We start from the raw sequence: 18324 nt of genomic DNA, 5'->3' as shown, positions 1-18324 counted from the left end.
AAAAAATAATTTCTGTCACTCCCACAAATTAAACACTGCACAGAATATAAAGAATATCGAAAGGTTGGGAATTCAAGCTGTCCACGGCAGTCCTTACACTATAGGTGTCCTAACTATACACGTCGTTACAAGATTCCAGCGACAAGCAATTTGGGTGTCCACACCAGACGTGACGCGATGGAATACATTTTAAAAATAAAAAATGTTGTTGCTTTCAGTATGGCTATAAGGTCATGCAAAATGAAATTCAGACTCACATTAGATGCATTTAACTTTGAATAAAGTACATAATTATTACCTGAGATTATCACTGTCATATAGTTTGTTTGTATGTTGTTGTTGTTCCAGCCGTGACGTTGCGGAAGTAGAAACCGTTTCTGAAATAGAAATTTGAATGTGTCGCCATCGCAACTAGTTAGGACAAAAACTCAGATTATCATGGAAAAGATATTGCAGTGTCATGTGTAGTTAGGACATGGTGTTAACCTGTTATGCATGTGTTTTGTCCTAAATTGGACTTTAGAGTCCACCTGATCTGTGATCTCTTGAGACTGCCTATAAATACAAATTGGCCATCTATTTGTAATCTCAAATTGGACAGCCCTAATTTTAATTTCAACACTAATTTCAAAACTTTCACTCTCTAATCCCTCACAGCTGCTTGTTCATCACTTTTTTTGGAATTGCAGACTGACTGATTCTGAGTGAACTGATGTTTGAAGTTTGAAGCACTGTTTTTCCCCCCATGGAATTTAGCATTACACTCAAAGCACAAACATATGTTTGGAGTTGTATTGCAGCATGCGCCCTAGAAGCCTGTTATAGTTGAGCACATCAAATGCATTGTGTAAGAAAGTATTAAAAACAAAAGCTTAAAAGTTACGCAGTCACACAAATGTGTGCAAACACACAATGTCATTCAAAAGGGTGAGTTGACACTGCAATCTTTCTGATCGCAAGATATGGTCTCTCCCACACACCCCCCCACCCTCCTGGGTCTTGCCTTAATGTTGTTACGAAGTGACTTAACACAAGGCCTCTAGAGAAAGAAAGTGTGTCAGAGAAAGATCACCAGTGTGAAGGAGTGCAGGGGGAGGGAGAGATTGAAAATTGAAAGCAGCTGATGTCCAGTAAAGAAGAACAAGCACAAAAGCAGACCATGGAAAACAGTAGCGGACTTTTATTTGTCCCAGAGCTTCCAAGCACCAATGTCAGTGTTCTTCCATCCATTTGCTGCATCATTCATCGTTTCCCCTTGTTGCTAAACAGAAGCTTAAAGGGACCGTCAGTGTTTTTTGTTTGAAACATGATAAGGACTTTGGGACTTGAGGATTTAGTGCTTATGATTTTTATAGAGATGTGAAGACATTGTTTTTAATTGGGCCCGAAATAGAGTTGCAGCAGCTTCTGTGAAAAGGTAAGGACTGTTTTATCTGGTTAGTTTTGGAGGTTTGGAGATGCTACTTTTGGGAGTAATTAAATGGCCTTAGAGAGCAGCTTAGCACATGTGGCCTGGTCCAGGGCCAATGCCATCTGTGTTTTATGAACTTCAGATGTGCATGTTCATTTTTGTGGGGTGTGTATGCTCACCAGATGTGCACCACGGTTGAGTAGTTCAACAGCGAAAGCCAACTGTATAACCCAACACCCCCCTCATTGTTACCGCATACTCTAAACATTTAGCATGCTATCAAACATGATTCAGTTCAATCACACTTTTGAACTTGGTCACTTGTTGCTGTATAGTTGGACACTTTTTTTCGTTTTTGGCTGGTTTGTTTATTTTTTAATTTATTTTGATGGAAAAAGCATGATCATGCTTGCTTCTGGGGTTTTGGGAGAGTCATTGCCTATGGGGGAATATCTCTGTTCATTGGTGTGTCTCTGTTTGTGCAGAAGTTGGGCACCAGTATGCAGTGTGAAGAGGGCACTGAGTGGCTGCTGGAGCTGCTGATGGAAGTGCAACTGCAGCAGTACTTCCTGCGTATCCGTGATGAGCTCAACGTTACACGTCTCTCACACTTTGACTATGTCAAGAATGAGGACCTGGAGAAGATCGGTATGGGTCGGCCCGGTAAGTACAACCAAAAGACAAAAAAAAAGAACCGCATCGCCACTTATGCAGAGACTCATAGTGATGACCATAGCAATGACCAAGATAAAAAAAAAACTTTTCTAAATACGTTTAGTAGCTTTAATGAGGCAGTGACTTCCCGCCACCTATTATTTTAGTTTCATTTTAAGAGTATCATTAATTATTTTAAAGAATCATTTGATATTTAAAATTTTCCATTAATGGCAATTCAAAACCTATTAATCTCATAGCATTATTTATTCAGTTTCAAATACGTGTCACCTCTAATCTGTTACAATCTGTTCAGAATTGTATTTGCTTGACAGCCCTGTTAATTTATTTATTAATTGCAAATACTTAAAGGAGAAGTTCACTTCCAGAACAAAAATTTACAAATAATGTACTCACCCCCTTGTCATCCAAGATGTTTGTCTTTTTTTCTTCAGTCGTAAAGAAATAATTGTTCTTGAGGAAAACATTCCAGAATTTCTCTCCATATAGTGGACTTTAATGGTGCCCCCAAGTTTGAATAGCAGTATATATGCCGCTTCAAATGACTCAGAAACAATCCCAGCCGAGGAAGAAGGGTCTTATCTAGCAAAGCGATCAGTCATTTTCAAAACAAATTGACAGTTTACCTCAAATGCTTGTCTTGTCTTGTCTCTGCAATGCGCACATGTAGTCTGTAATCTGGGTCAATACAGTAAACCCTGGGTCGGTACTTCTGCAGCGATGTAGGACTATTTTGAAGTTGGGGAAGAAAACGAGATGGGAGTTTTTCAAAATACCCTAACTGTATTGACCGTATTGACCCAGAAAAAACAGTTCACGCAGACCTAGACCCTTCTTCCTCGGCTGGAATCGTTTCGCTGGGAAAATGTTCAGGAATTTACCATTTTTTTTTTTTACCATTCAGGAAGTACCATTTTCAGATGTGTCTTTTTAATTACACAAGAAGACATGGACTGTAGTCAGCATGGACTGTAGCTTAAACTTCTAGTTGAAAAGTGGGAATTTTAATTAATTCATTTATTTGTTTTTCCACTGGTAAACCCAATACAAGCTTTGATTGTCTGCCAAATCGTGTCATTCCACTCTCAGTATTAAGCCTTTGTGTGACGCCTGAAGTGTGAACTGCGCTAATGTAATTTCCCTTAAGCTGGCCTGATTGTTGCCCAACTCAAGCTCATTACACAACCCTCCTATCACTCTCACTTTTCTCTCTTTTTTGGCACACGTGTCCTATTTTGTCCTCTCTTCTTTCTTTCACTCAGTCTTTTTCAGTCTCTCCCTGTTTGTCTCAGTGTTTGCAGCAATAAATTACGAGACAGAAGTTTTCATATGAATTTTTAGGGTTAAGTTTTATGGACATCATCTGTGATATGCTATTGATTACAGAGGATAATTCAACTCATCCTTCAGTTTCTAAAAACAAGCAAAAATCACACAAGTTAAAAGGGATGGGTGATATCTTATCGTTCGCACTATACCGGTCAAAATTTTCTCCACAATAAGAATTAGTCTTTCCGCAATAATAATGATAAAGTCTACAACAGCACGTGTGCAATACAGTTTTGCATGTGTATGACCCTGTTCACAAACCTGTTGTCCAACAAAGATATAATTTATTGACATGCTATTTCTCTAAATTAACTTCATAACATAGTTGAGTGTTTGAAATAACCTTTTGCGATCAGACGTGGCTTCAAATCACAGAATGAGGCAGAAATCATGCTATTTTATAGTGTTATAAAAGCTATGTCGATTAGCATTGCATTATAAATATACTTTATCCTTATAAAATTACCCAAGATTGCTTGAAGAACACAGACAAACCATATATTGTAGCAATCGTATATGTTTATTGTAAACTTTCCTCAGTTAAACTTTCTCTATCTACGTTTTATTCAGCTACAGCGATAACAGGATTAGACATTTCCTGGAGCATCGAAAGTGCTATTACTTCTGCTATAAAGCATATGTGGAGTTTCTACGCAAGGTTCCCTCTGGCTTCCAGTGAATTAGACATTACATTGTTATGTGATGTTAAACTATTGTTAAACTATTTTGTGTAAAAATAGGAATGATAATACTTTTCTCTAAAGAAACAGGATTCTCTGAATTTTCATCATTGATATAGTTATCGCAATATCACAAGAAATTATTATGATAAATTTTCAATCGCCCATCCCTAATGTGTTATTTGAACTGTAAAGTTGTCTAAATTATGCTTGATACTACTGCTCTATATAGATAGATTTCTGGTAATACATAACCAGGGCTTAAACTCCGCACAAGATTGAGGGTAATGCACATTAATTCTACTTGTACTCGCATGTTTTTCTTTTAGCATGTAATATGCTTGGGACAGATAACGGAATGTATCATTTCCACATGTTTTTAAGTCTTTATACCTGTCTTGGTGAGTATTCATGTAAACCATTGGTCTCAAACTCCAACCCTAATTAAACACACCTGATCCAGCTAATCAAGGTCTTCAGGATTCGTAGAAACTTCTAAGCAGGTGTGAATTGGAGCTGGTTGGAGCTAAACTCTGCAGTGCTGTAGCTCTCCAGGAACTGAGTTTGAGACCTCTGATGTAGACACAGTCGGTTATATGTTAAGTGAATTTAAACAGATGTAAAACAAAACATTTAACAGTAATTTAGTCTGTGTATGAGGTCTCGAGGAGACAGCAGAATAAATAAACCTGCTGCTGTCTGTCATTGTTTATTTATGCAGTGAAGACTAACCAGTGTTATTTTACAGTTGAATAGATTCTTAAAGCACTGAAAAACTTAAGGCACTGTTAATTTAATTTGTATCTTCTTACTGTTTTTATTTGTGCTATTTCTTGTCATTTATTTATTTGTTTTCATTTTATTACTGAAGGTTTACTTGTCTTTTCAGTTCAAATAAATTCAGTTCTAAGTTTTAAATTTCGCAAAATCACCCCATAGCACTATCTATAATTGTGCGCTTTAAAAAATCTTCCTAATAATATAAATATGAATCAAAACATAATTATAAATTGTAAAACACGAATACATCAAGTGACGAAAAATTTATGTTAGATTATTGTAATTTAAAAATGCCTAAAAACATTTAATGATGTAAAATACGTAAGGTTGGATTTTTCTCTATAAAAAAAAGAATACTCTTTTTGGTGGCCTTGCACATGTCATGTTTAACAACTTTGCAACTTTTTTTTTTTTTTTTTTTTTTTTTTTTTTTTTAGAACACTGGTAGTAAGCATTTTATTTCACTAGTGCCTAACGGCGTTCATTTTAATTTTTATTCATGTACATTGATTTGCTGTAGATGTCACTACTGATAAAGCTGAACTTATTTTTAACATTGTTTTTAATAATAATTCTCTCATTTGCTTTTTTTGACAGGGCAAAGACGGCTGTGGGAGGTGGTGAAGAGAAGAAAAACCATGTGCAAACGCAAGTCTTGGATGAGCAAGGTATGTCATCAGCCTTCCTCACACGCACTGACAGATTAATGAGGTTTCTAGTCCAAGGTCAGGTCCCAAACACAAATACACATCTCTACACAGGCAGCTGGACAAGGGCTTCGCTTTATTTATTGCTCATTCAGCTCACATTTTTCCTCAAGCGCTGTAGAGTCTCTAACTTGCATAGTGTCTTATTGAACCTGAAAGGAATAAATCAAGAACTAACATTTTAAAGCACTTGATCTAGATGATTTCCATGACCTTTCATCTTTTGGACAAAAGCCTAAATGACGGCTTTTGTCAAGCTGAGGCTGAGATCCTTCTCAAAAGATAGTTCAGGAATTGAGTTTCTTTAAATTTAGAGTTGAGAAACATTTTTTGTTATCGACATTGAATTTCAGTGAGGCCTGTTGCTTCACACCTCAGAAATTTACTATCTTATTTTATCTCTTTTACACATAATGCTGAAATGTCTACTCTGAGTGCTGAAGCAGGAAGTGTCGACTCAGGCCTGCCACTCACTCTCTAAAGCACTAACCAGGTTAATGGTCCATCAAATGCTGCAGGAAGAGCCTCAAATTGGCCTCAGTCACAAGCAATAAATCGGCACAATGTGGGCCATTCTCTATAGTTTGTGTGTATGTGTGAGTGTGTGCATGTGTTTGACGATAGATTCGGAATGCAGAGGAAATTAAGTTTGTAGTTGATTCTGTAAGCCAGGCTGTGCAGTTTATAGCATTTGGCAAAAAGAAAAATTTCAGCATATTGGATGATACATTGACTTATTTTGTTGATGATATAAAGTGAACCAATATCATAGATATTGCACTGATATTAACAGACTTTGTAATTGGTCTAGCAAGTATGAAAAAAGTTTGATTCAGGGAATCACCGTTTTGTTTCCTCAATTAAAAAAAAAAAATTCCTGGCTTGAATTTTTGATTTCATATTTTTCTGAAAAAAGACAAACATGACTGGTAATGAAAGCTAGAATGTTAAGTGTCCCTGATAAATATTTACTGAATATTTCACTATTTTGTGGTGGGGTTTGTTTTTATATTAAATGTATTAATGTATTAAATTTTAATACACAGAGATTGGTAGGTCTGTTAGTAAAGTCTGTTGACTTTAGCAATCTTTGTTCCATTATATGCTAATGGTGACTGTTCAAAAATGGGGAAAAAGCACATTTTTTCTCAAAGTTTGCATGGCCGTAACGTATTAACAGCCAAAATGTATTACGATATTTTGATTATAATTTTAGATATTGATTTTTAATACACTTTTCTTATCCTTATTTTAAAGATCCTATGTGGTTCACTTCAAGAATAAGTTCTGGTCAAAACCAAATGTGGGTCACTTTGCATACTCCTAACGAACAAATAATGTTTAAACTAGAAATATATCTTGTTTAACAAACTATGCAATTCAAAACAATTGCATAGAACACAGCTGTATGAATGTCCTAATATTTTTCCAAAGTTTTTGTGCCTGTAATTCTAGAAGTATTATAGATATGTCAATATAATTTCAGATTCTTGTTCTTAATATACTACAGGTGCATCTTAAAAAAAAATTAGAATATCATGACAAAGTTCTGTTTTTTTTTTTTATTGTAACTTATTAAAAAAAAAATAACTTTCATATATTCTAGATTCATTACATGTAAAGTAAAACATTTCTAAAGTTTTTTTTGTTTGTTTTGTTTTAATTTTGATGATTAGAGCTTACAGCTCATGAAAGTTCAAAATCCAGTATCTCAAAATATTCAATATATCTCTTGTTCTTTGAAACCACACTAATGGGGAAGACTGCTGACTTGGCAATGGTCCAAAAGACAATCATTGACACCCTCCACAAAGAGAGTAATCACAGAAGGTCATTACTGAATGGGGTGGCTGTTTACAGAGTGCTGTATCAAAGCATATTAAATGCAAAGTTTGTAGAATGAGTAGGAGTAGAATGAAGCTGGAGTTAGCGCATTAGTCACCACGCTCAAACGTCTTCAGGAAAAGGGCTACCAAGCCACTTCTGAAAAAGAAACAACATCAGAAGCATCTTACCTGGGCTAAGGAGAAAATGAACTGGATTGTTGCTCAGTGGTCCAAAGTCCTCTTTTCATATAAAAGTAAATTTAGCATTTCATGTTGAAATCATGGTCCCAGAGTCTGGAGAAAGACTGGAGAGGCACAGAATCCAAACTGCTTGAAGTCCAGTGTAAAGTTTCTGAAGTCAGTGATGATTTGGGGTGTCGTGACTTCTGCTGGTGTTGGTCCATTGTGTTTTATCAAGTGCAAAGCCAATGCAGTCATCTACCAGGAGATTTTGGAGCACTTTATGCTTCCATCTGCTCACAAGCTTTATGGAGATGCTGGTTTCCTTTTCCAGCAGGACTTTAGCACCTGCCCACAGTGCAAAAACCACTTTCAAGTGCTTTATTGGCCAGCCAACATGCCTGACCTGAACCCCATTGAGAATTTATGGGATATTTTCAAGAGAAAGATGAGAAACAGTCAATCCAACAATATGCAGATGATCTGAAGGCTCAGTAGTGCCTCAGCAGTGCCACAGGCTGATCACTCCCATACCACACTTCACTGATGCTGTAATTTGTGCTAGGAGCGAGTCATTTGCTGTAATATGTGCTGCCGACCAAGTATTGAGTGCATGAATGAAAATACTTAAAAAAAAAAAAAAAAAAAAAAAAAAAAAAAAATATATATATATATATATATATATATATATATATATATATATATATGTGTGTATATATATGTGTGTATATATATGTGTGTATATATATATGTGTATATATATATATATATATATATATATATATATATATATATATGTGTATATATATATTTTTTTTCTTTTTTGCAAATCCGTTTTTTCATTGATCTTAGGAAATATTCTAATATTTTGAGATACTGGATTTTTGACTTTCATGAGCTGTAAGCTCTAGTAATCAAAATTAAAACAAAGAAACTTTCATGATATTCTATTTTTTTAGATGCACCTGTATATTGTTGGAATCTTCGTTTTATTTGGAATCTCCAATCATCAAGGATCTATATGGTTCAGCCCCATAGATATAGCGATCTCTCTGCAGCTTCACATCCAAATGGTTGAATTTTTTTTAGCCATTTTCAATGCTTTATACAGCTGATGTTTTATTGTATTTAAATGGAATTGTCTGAAGAATAAATAATGTTTAAACTAGAAATGTAGCTTGTTTCCCTCTGTCAAAACAATTGCATTGAATATACCTGTCTGAGTGCCAAAAATACACTGAAATTGTCAAAGGCACATTTCTCTCAGTAGTCTGTTCATAAGATTCTGTATTTGAATCAGTTTCTGGTATACATGGAAGAGGGGATTTTGTTCATTTAATAGTTTCTAAAAACTAGCAAGAGTTTAAATATGCGGCATTTTAACTACGTTACTGCACCGAGAGCCCGTTATCTCTGGAATAAAGCCATACAGGGCATGAAATATGAAGATTTCAAAAGAAAAGTTTCTTAGGAACCAGAACCTAAAATTATATTAAGTTATCTTTTAATACTTTGTTGCAGGCATGCAAACTTTGGAAAACAACATTTTTGGCACCCAGAGTGGTATGTTGTGTGCAATTATTTTGATAAAGGTAAACCAGCTGCATTTCTTGTTGCAATATTGTTGTTGTTCTTAAATTAAAATTTAAATGCAATATGCATCAGCTGTGTGCAAAGTGATTCACATTTGTTTTTTGTGCAATTTAACAGTTTAGCAAACAAATTATCTGATGGAGAGTAAAATCCCAGTATCTCTGGAAATAAACCATATAGGGCCTTAAAAATAGGTAAGATATCAGAAGAAAGTGGGTTAAGAACCAAAATCTGAAAGGACATTAAGATATCTTTAATACTTAAGAAGAATTGCTTTGTCCCATTTTTCAGCTGTCATTGGCATCCATTCCAACAAAGATAAGTCAATAGATTTTATTAATAGACCCACCAATCTCTTTGAAAAAATAACATGATGAGGCTTCTTTCTAAAGTCATTGTTGGAGCCAAATTACCCTTATAATCATTTACCCTTGTAAATGTCATTTTCACCCACCTCTACAAAACAGTGTATTACTTAGTAAATATTCATCCATGGCATTTCATATTTTGGCTTTCTTATTTATGTATTTCATTCACTAGAAGAAAATGTAAATTAAAATGTATATATTAGAATTTTTAGCTGGGGACCTCTGGTTAAGTTGAAAAGGAATGACCTAGATGGATATTAAACAAATACATTTAACTAGTATTATGAGTTACCATGACAGCTATTTTTATTAGTGATTGTTTCTCTAAGTAAACTTGTCCTTCTTAAGCATTTCAGAGCAAATAGATAAATTAGCCATGTATAATATGCATTTTATTAAAGGCAAAAAATAGCATCCATTTGTAAATGTGTTTATTCAGAAAAAGGCCTGTTTTTAGGTTTGTCAGACTCTTGTTGGTTTGGTGTAGAAAAAAATAAGCTGGAGCTAAATCAGTCTGTGTAAAAGTAGCAGCTTGTTTTGCCCAGAATATTTTTATTATGTACAATAAACTGACCTGAATAAATGTATACTTTGCTTTGAGCTGTTTTCGTATGGCTGGTTATAGCGTGTCCTCAGTATGAGAGTTGTTTTCATAGGGCTGGATGTCTGGGTGGTGCTGACCAAGGGCCTCAATGGAGCCAGAGTCAGTTTTAACCTGAGTAAACAGAAACAGCAGTTAGTGCATTTCCAGTTATGACAGACACATTTGTTAATTTCTGTGTATTTATGTTGGTCTGCCCTGCTCTGTTTTTAATATTTAAAATACCACTACAATGTTTTTGTGTCTGTGTTTGTCTCTTGTGTGTTAAGTGTGTGTTTGTGCTTCACTGGTATGTCATTTTCTAACAGTGTGCAAAGAGCCAAGGCTAGAATTAGAGAGACCACAGAATGAATCTGTCTCGTCCAGCTCCGTCTGACTTGCCACTTCATTAATCTCTTACTCTCACATGTATTTACATTACAGACTATGTGTGTGTGCTCATTTTCAGTGTGTGTTGAGAGGAAGCGTAAGTGTATGTGGGAGTGATATGCACTCAGGATTGGCGAATGATTGCTCTTGTCTAAACCATCAGCTTGTAGAGCAAATTCTTCTGTCTGTGGGATGAGAGGACATCTTGACCTTTGGCACCAGAATTGGCACAATTGTGTTAAATGAAGCACATACGCAGATATCCTCTATTCCCATACACTGTCAGAAAAAATGTGCAAAAAGTTTATTTTTTTGGGTACAGCAGCTTGCCATTGGTCCAATACTTTTAGAGGGGCAGTTGTGGACAATCAGGGGTAGGTAAGGTATGGAGTTGTCGCTTTGAGGGTACTGCTCTATCGTCAAGCTTTTGTACCCCTAAGGGTACAAAAATCTGAAAGTGTACGTGATTGCCTTAATTACTTTAATAAAGTTGCAAATAAAGTAGTACATGCACACAGGTTGAAATGGATGTTCAATATGTGACCATCCACTTATCCTCCACTTTGCTCTTTCATACATGTGGAATAATGAAACAAACAAACACACATACACCAACTTATTTCCTCCCTTGTGTGAAGGCTTTAGTTGCAGAATTGGCCTGGGCCTACAGGAAGTGGCCTGAGAGGATGAGAGCTTTCTAAAATTACACCTGTTTGTTTCCGTTCCTGGCACAGAGAACAGACTGAGTAATCTGCCTCCTCACTCCACTGTTGGTGTGTGTGGGCATACTTTAGTTGACACTTGCACTCAGTAAGTGTTCTCCTGTTTCAAATGTTGCTTTCATGCAAATATATGTGGATGCCTACAGTAATATACTATAGTCTGTATGTGTTTTGTGACAGTTTTGGTGGCAGTTACTACATGGACGGTAAAACCTGAATCATCTATATTGTGGAGAGCAGCCAACAATTTCCCCTTTGAAACTGCTTATATATAACTGCTTAATAAACATACTAATTAATGTCTTAATGAAGATGGAAAAATACAGAAAGGTTTTGTGAGGGTTAGGAAAAGAAAATGTCATTGGCCTAGTATAAAAACAAAAGTCAATGGAAAGTCCTGAACCGTGATGGAAAGATGCATTTGGATTTGTTACTCATTGAGGCATTTGTCAGTGTGTAATATATGTTTGCTATGTGTATGGTTATCAGACAGTAGTCTGGGGTTCAAGGCTCTGTCTAGATCCTCTATATTCACTCTGGTCCCAGTTCAGTTCTTCTATTTTCAGCCTGTCCGTCAAATCCAGGCTCTCCCTCTCAAGGCTACAGACATTGCGTTCCGTCCTTCTCTATTTCTGTTTTCTCTTTTTTGCAGTGTCACCTCTCCTTCTAATCTAATCTTTCTGTCTGCTTTTTAATCGGTTAAAGTCAGGGTCACCTCTCACTCCTCCACCTTCCGTTCCTGTCCGTCCTTCTTGTCCCTTGAGTTTGTAGCCCCTGGCTTCCTTCAGCCCACACTCTGGTTCTTGATAGCTCAGCTCTCCTTGGCCAACCCACAGGCTCCTCATGCAGAGTGCCTCAAGAGCCGATAAGCAGTTAGAAAGAGCAGTTCTTTGTGGAATCACTCTCTCTTTTGGGATGTTCCCTGTTAGCGCATATCATTACCACTGTGGGATAGAGTCTGGCCAGGGAGTCCTCAAGTTTCTGGTACACATTTCATGCAGTTCTGAATGCACAGAGTCAAAATATGGTTTGTGCATGTAAGGACTTTTGTTTGTCACCTCTGGATTTTGACTTTGTTCTTGTTTATTAAAACAGGTGTTTAGTGGCAAGAGACCAGAAGGAGACTTCAATCCCCAGCCGGCCAGTACGTTTCGAAAACTCACCGTCACACCTCCTCCAGTGGATAGCCAGCAGCAGGCCCTCACCTGTCTCATCAGTGAGAAAGACCTGGCCCTCTTTGAGAAACTGGGAGATGGCTCCTTCGGCGTGGTCAAGCGTGGAGAGTGGTTCACGCCAAATGGAAAAGTGGTGAGTAGAGCTACACAATTAATTGTTAAAAGTTTGCGATCTTGATTAAAACACTCATGCGATTTTATTTCTAAATGACGACAATTCAGCTATGTCTTTTAAGTTTTGAGTGTGAAGCTTAACTTGCATTGGTAATACTTAAAACAACACACTCTGAGTCAGTGCACACGCACCAGCATTCATTAATATGGGCAGTGGCATAATGCACTGCTCGTGCTACGCTGATGTGATATGAAACAGCTTCACAAATAGTGTTTTCAACTACATTATTGTTATTTCGGTGTTATCAACATTACACAAACCATTTCTATGTAACTAGTTCCAGGATAAAAGTTTATAGTTTGGGTATAAACACTGATATCTACTGTATAGTATAGCGAGCAAAATAGAGTAAATCTAGGGCCCTATGAATTCAGTTTTATTCTTTCCTAAATTCATTTTTTTCTGTTTTAATTTTTCTGGATTCCGTTTTTTCCATTTGAATTTTTCTGGACTTTTTTTTTAGTGGTTAATTTATGTTTTATTAATCAAAAAGCAAGTCTAATTAATTACAATTATGAAACTTATACAATTTAACATAAGTTTATTAAAGAAGTTTTAATTAATTTAATTGAAGTTAAGTTTAACAAAAATGACGTGTGTAGGGCCCTATGAAATGTTCTTTTTTTTTCTCACCTTCTGTTTTATTGTTATCAAATTCTGTTTAAGCATGTCTAATTATTTGAATGCATAAAAACAACTTAATTTATTAATTTATTTTTACAATATTTAAAAATTTCTGGTTATCAAATGAAGGCATCAAATATTAATTCATTTATCTTTAAATCAAATGAAAAATTAATTTTTGGGGCAAACAAAGTTACTATTAAAAATAAAACATTATTTTAATAAAAACATTAAAAACTAATAAAATGCTCATAAAGAAACTTCAGAGCAGTTCTGGAAATGTTTTTTATGTATTGATGTCCTCATTTGGCAAGATGGTAGACGCTTAAATTCATATTTAAATAGTCTTTTTGGTTATTAGATTTGATTTAAGTGTAATGTCCTACTTTTGATTAATTTATCCAAATGTTGAAAAATTAAGCCCTAGGTAAATCATCTTTTAAAAGTGTGTATATATATATATATATATATATATATATATATATATATATATATATATATATATATATATATATATATATATATATATATATATATATATATATATATATATATAGACATTGACTACATTCAATTTATTTTTAATTACTTCATTCAAATTAAAATATTACTCTTTGTCTTTTTCTTTAGAATTGTGGGAGAAGCAGCAAAAAAAAAAAAAAAGGGAAAAAATATATCATAATTCTGAATTTATTCAGAATCATTCAGAGTTCTAGTGGAGAATCGGGGAGGGGACAAAGGATAAAAGTGTTTGGAAAAACAGAGGGAGCTTTGTTAAAAACACCAGCTTTGCAGATGCAGAATTCAGTTACCATCTCAGTCATGCACTGGGATGTACTCAAGATGAAGATACAGATTGTACTATTGATATGATATTGTACCGTTTTTTTGTTTGTTTGTTTGTTTGTTTGTTTGTTTGTTTGTTTTTAAATCTCCATCACTTGAAATTAATGACTATTGCACATTTTTGGCAGGAATGTTAATCAACAAAAGAACAGCCTTCAGACAATTTGTATCTATGGTCCCACCTTTCCCTTAAAGTGTTCCAGGTCTCCATGTGAACATCCTGTTTCAGGGCTGATCTCTATGTGTCATTGTAGCAGCTGTGTTCTCTAGAGGAGGTTAGTGGGAGAGACAGGCCTCTAATGACCTGATGAGGGTCAGATGTCGTGTGAACTGAGCTGGAGGCTGTAGTGATAGTGTGTGTTGCACACCAAAGGGTTCTTTCCACATGGGACTTGAGTGGGAACATCTTTCCTGTGGCCATCTGTGCAGATCAAACACTGCTTCATTGCGCTGTACAAAAAAAATGACAGGGCTGAGCTGAGATTTATGCCAACTCCTCTTATTCATACATGCAACATTCACACACCCTCATCCAACTTAATGATTATAGCCTTTTAGGCAAGCATCACTGTTACTGTTTTTTCAAATGTAGAGATAAAGATTTGAACAAACCCCTGAATGTTAGTAGCATGCCATTACATTTCTAACTTGATTCGACTTGATTAAACAGTTTTCACATGCAAGGCATTCTAACAATGGATGCAGAGTACCTACACTCTACCAGGTACAGTGTTGGGGGCTCATCGGAATTCTTCTGTACTACCTTTAAATTCATAGTTTTCCGAAACCAAACCTTCAAAATCATCAAGGGACATACTTAACATAGACTAGATTAGACGACACATTGTCTGTAGGCAGTTTTCATTTTGAAACAAATTTAAATAAAGTCTGTATACTATAATAGAAATTGCTGCACAAACTGAAATGATACTTTCTGTTATGCAGTCATATTACACACAAACTCATAAACTCTGCAAAATAACATTGTTCATGCTTGAAGTTCAAAATCCTTTTTATCTAACTTACCTGTATGGTGATTAGATTCACTGTTTTTGATTGACACCTGCTTTGAACTTAGAGAAGGATGGCATACAGAAAGATGCAATTTAGTTGCACTATTTTCAGTTCTTTCTGAAAATGTTTTGAAGTTTAAAGTTTATTTACTTTTCTGCTTAGCAATAATGAGATTGCATTATTGCAGAAAGTACATTGGTAAAATTGCAAGACAAAACTAAAATACAAAAATACCCGAGAAATTTAAAAACAAATATTCAAAACGTATTCAATGTTACACCAAATAATAATAAAAGATATACATACATGTCTGTCCATAATAGACAAAATATACATCCAATCACACACACGCACACACATACAAAAATAGATAAATATATAAATAAATAAATTGAAACATACAAGTGCACCTGCAAGAAGGACCCTAAACATCCACCTTATATTCATTGAATGTAATACCAAAAGGAATGGTAGAACTAGCATAACATTTTGTCCCTGCTTTGAATAATTTCAAATTACTTTGCTTCCTAAGAAGCTGACCAGTTTTTTCGCCCCTGGTTGTGCTCTCTGCTGCATGCTTTCCAGTAAAGCTGCTTGCTTTTTTGTGCAGCCAATCAACAGCACTTTTGCATACTCTAAGACAGGGTCTGATAAGGGAGCAATACATACTGACTAAATCATCAGCAGAAGCTTCATATTTCGCAAAAAATGTTAAAAAGTGAAGACGTTAAGATGCCTTTTTTACACACTCGTCAATGTGATAAAAATGTAAAAATCTCTATTTAACTGTTTAAAATCTATTTAAACTCATAAAGTAATGCAGATGGGTCTGGTCATAATTTAGGAAGAATAATGCCAGATGTTACAAGATTTATTTCCAAAAGGTGGAACTGCAGCCAGAGTCCAAGCTTGCACACAGGGAATAATGTTGCTCTGTGATTATTCTCTAAATTTCAGAGCTGACCAGCAACAGTATAGACACAGGTGTCTGAGGGAGTCATTAGCGTGTGGGATTATGATGTATGCAGGTTGGTCCAGCTGCTGGGAGCTGATGTGTTAGCCCTCAAAGTCACATGCAGGGACTTATGATGCATTTGTGTTGATTTCCTGTCTGAGTTGTTCTTTCAATATGTTGTCCTCAGCTGAATGTGGCAGTGAAGTGTCTGAAGACAGACGTGCTCAACCAACCAGATGCTCTGGACGACTTCATCCGTGAGGTCAATGCCATGCACTCTCTTGACCACCAAAACCTCATCCGTCTCTACGGAGTCGTCCTCACACACCCCATGAAGATGGTGAGTGAGTGTGTGTGTTCACATCTAAATCAATTTGGTGGCAAAGACTGAGTGCTAAAGTATCAAGGTCTTGAGAAGGGAGGGGTGAGCTAAAATAAGGCCTGACATTTGCGTGCTCTCTTAGACTCATTATTTGCTGACACTGACTTCTGGAGTTATTCCTGATTGGCAGTGTTCATTGTCTCTGGCGACAAGATGCTTCTTGTCGGATCACTTTTTCAGTTGTTATGAAATGAAACTTAATATTGTGCCCCACTTCTTCCCCTGCTTTTCTTCTCTGAATGACCCTCTTCATTACCCTTCTTTCTCTAAGGTGACTGAGCTTGCGCCTCTCGGCTCCATGCTGGATCGCTTGCGAAAGACCCTCGGCCATTTCCTCATTTCCACTTTGTGTCAGTACACCATCCAGATATCCAATGGCATGGCCTACCTAGAGTCCAAACGCTTCATCCACCGAGACCTGGCCGCCAGAAACATCCTGCTGGCTTCCAGCGAGCAGGTCAAAATCGGTGACTTCGGACTGATGCGGGCACTGCCTAAGAATGATGACCATTACGTCATGCAAGAGCATCGCAAAGTCCCATTTGCCTGGTGAGGGAGAGGATTGGAGAGACTAGATATACATTTACAATTGAAGAGTTTGTTTGCATGTGGTTTGAATCTGTTGAGAAGGGATACAGAGCGCTTTAAATGATTTGGTTCATTTTGTTTGTATGCAGCGACAGGCCAGAGCACAGGATTCAGATTGAATTTAAATGATGTCATTGTTTGTGGCCCTTGATTTGATTAAATGAACTGTGCATGATCCTCATGTAATTTTTCCCCTTGGTGTGTTGTTTATTTACACGCATTTTATTCTACTGACCTAATTTCTACATGGTGTTTTTTTCTTACATAGGTGTGCCCCAGAGAGCCTGAAGACACGCACTTTTTCTCACGCCACTGACACATGGATGTTTGGTGTGACACTGTGGGAAATGTTTACCTACGGTCAGGAGCCGTGGCTGGGCCTAAATGGTAGTCAGGTAACCCTCCTTATACATTTCCAACTAGTCATCTGCCTAATAAAAGACCAGCTTTGATATTTGACTGTATTCCCAAAAATCAGACATTTAGAGCCTAATGCTGGATTTGTTATTTATAGTGATCATGCCATTGTTGCTTTTATTTACTGGGTAAGACAATCATAAGAAAAATTTAAATATGTGTTTGTAACAGATCCTCCACAAAATTGATAAGGAGGGTGAAAGACTGCCTAAGCCTGAGGACTGTCCACAGGACATCTATAATGTCATGATGCAGTGTTGGGCTCAAAAACCAGATGACAGGCCCACCTTTGTGGCTCTAAGGGAATTTCTAGTGGAGACCATGCCTACAGACATGAGAGCCCTGCAAGACTTTGATGAACCGGACAAGCTTCAAATCCAGATGAATGATGTCATTACCATCATAGAGGGCAGGTGAGCTCTTATACCATAGAATGTAAGTGGGCATTCAATCATGGATTCATGATTGATATGACACATTAATTTCATAGTGAATGGTCTTAGGACAGAAAAGATAATGTTTTTGACTTTTGAAATCCAGAAGTTTTAAGGGCAGGATCTTTTTAACCAGTGAATATACATGCTTTTTCCAAACATTCATGATTAAGGATATTATTTAATTTTCACAATTATCATCCAATAAGTCCAATCCAATTTGGCATAATTAGAAAAAGAAAAATCTGTCATCATTTACTCATCCTCAAGTTGTTCCAAACCTGTATGAGTTTCTTTTTTTCCCCCCCAAACAGCTGATGGTAGCCTTTGATATACTATAGAAACAAAAAACACTATGCAAGTCAATGTTAACCATCAACTGTTTGTTTATCAAAATTCTTCAAATACCTTCTTTTGTGCTTAACAGAAGAAAGAAATTCAGGTTTTGGAACAACACGAGGGTGAGTAAATAA

At 36.2% G+C, this 18324-nt stretch overlaps 1 protein-coding gene across 4 annotated transcripts in view; it reads left to right on the top strand.

Moving 5' to 3' along the window:
- The window catches only part of tnk2b (tyrosine kinase, non-receptor, 2b), an 84440-nt gene that overhangs the window by 54353 nt on the left and 11763 nt on the right, over positions 1-18324 (top strand). For all 4 annotated transcript variants that reach the window (XM_051125139.1, XM_051125121.1, XM_051125113.1 and 1 more), the window contains 7 exons: positions 1897-2074; positions 5473-5543; positions 12337-12549; positions 16218-16370; positions 16684-16961; positions 17269-17395; positions 17589-17830. In XM_051125139.1, the coding sequence (XP_050981096.1) occupies positions 1912-2074; positions 5473-5543; positions 12337-12549; positions 16218-16370; positions 16684-16961; positions 17269-17395; positions 17589-17830 (1247 nt within the window). In that variant the 5' untranslated portion in view covers positions 1897-1911. The remainder of the gene's footprint in view (positions 1-1896; positions 2075-5472; positions 5544-12336; positions 12550-16217; positions 16371-16683; positions 16962-17268; positions 17396-17588; positions 17831-18324) is intronic.

The sequence above is a fragment of the Labeo rohita genome, chromosome 2, assembly GCF_022985175.1.
Source record: "Labeo rohita strain BAU-BD-2019 chromosome 2, IGBB_LRoh.1.0, whole genome shotgun sequence".
NCBI classification, from domain to species: domain Eukaryota; kingdom Metazoa; phylum Chordata; class Actinopteri; order Cypriniformes; family Cyprinidae; genus Labeo; species Labeo rohita.
This window is presented reverse-complemented; position numbering and strand designations above follow the sequence as displayed.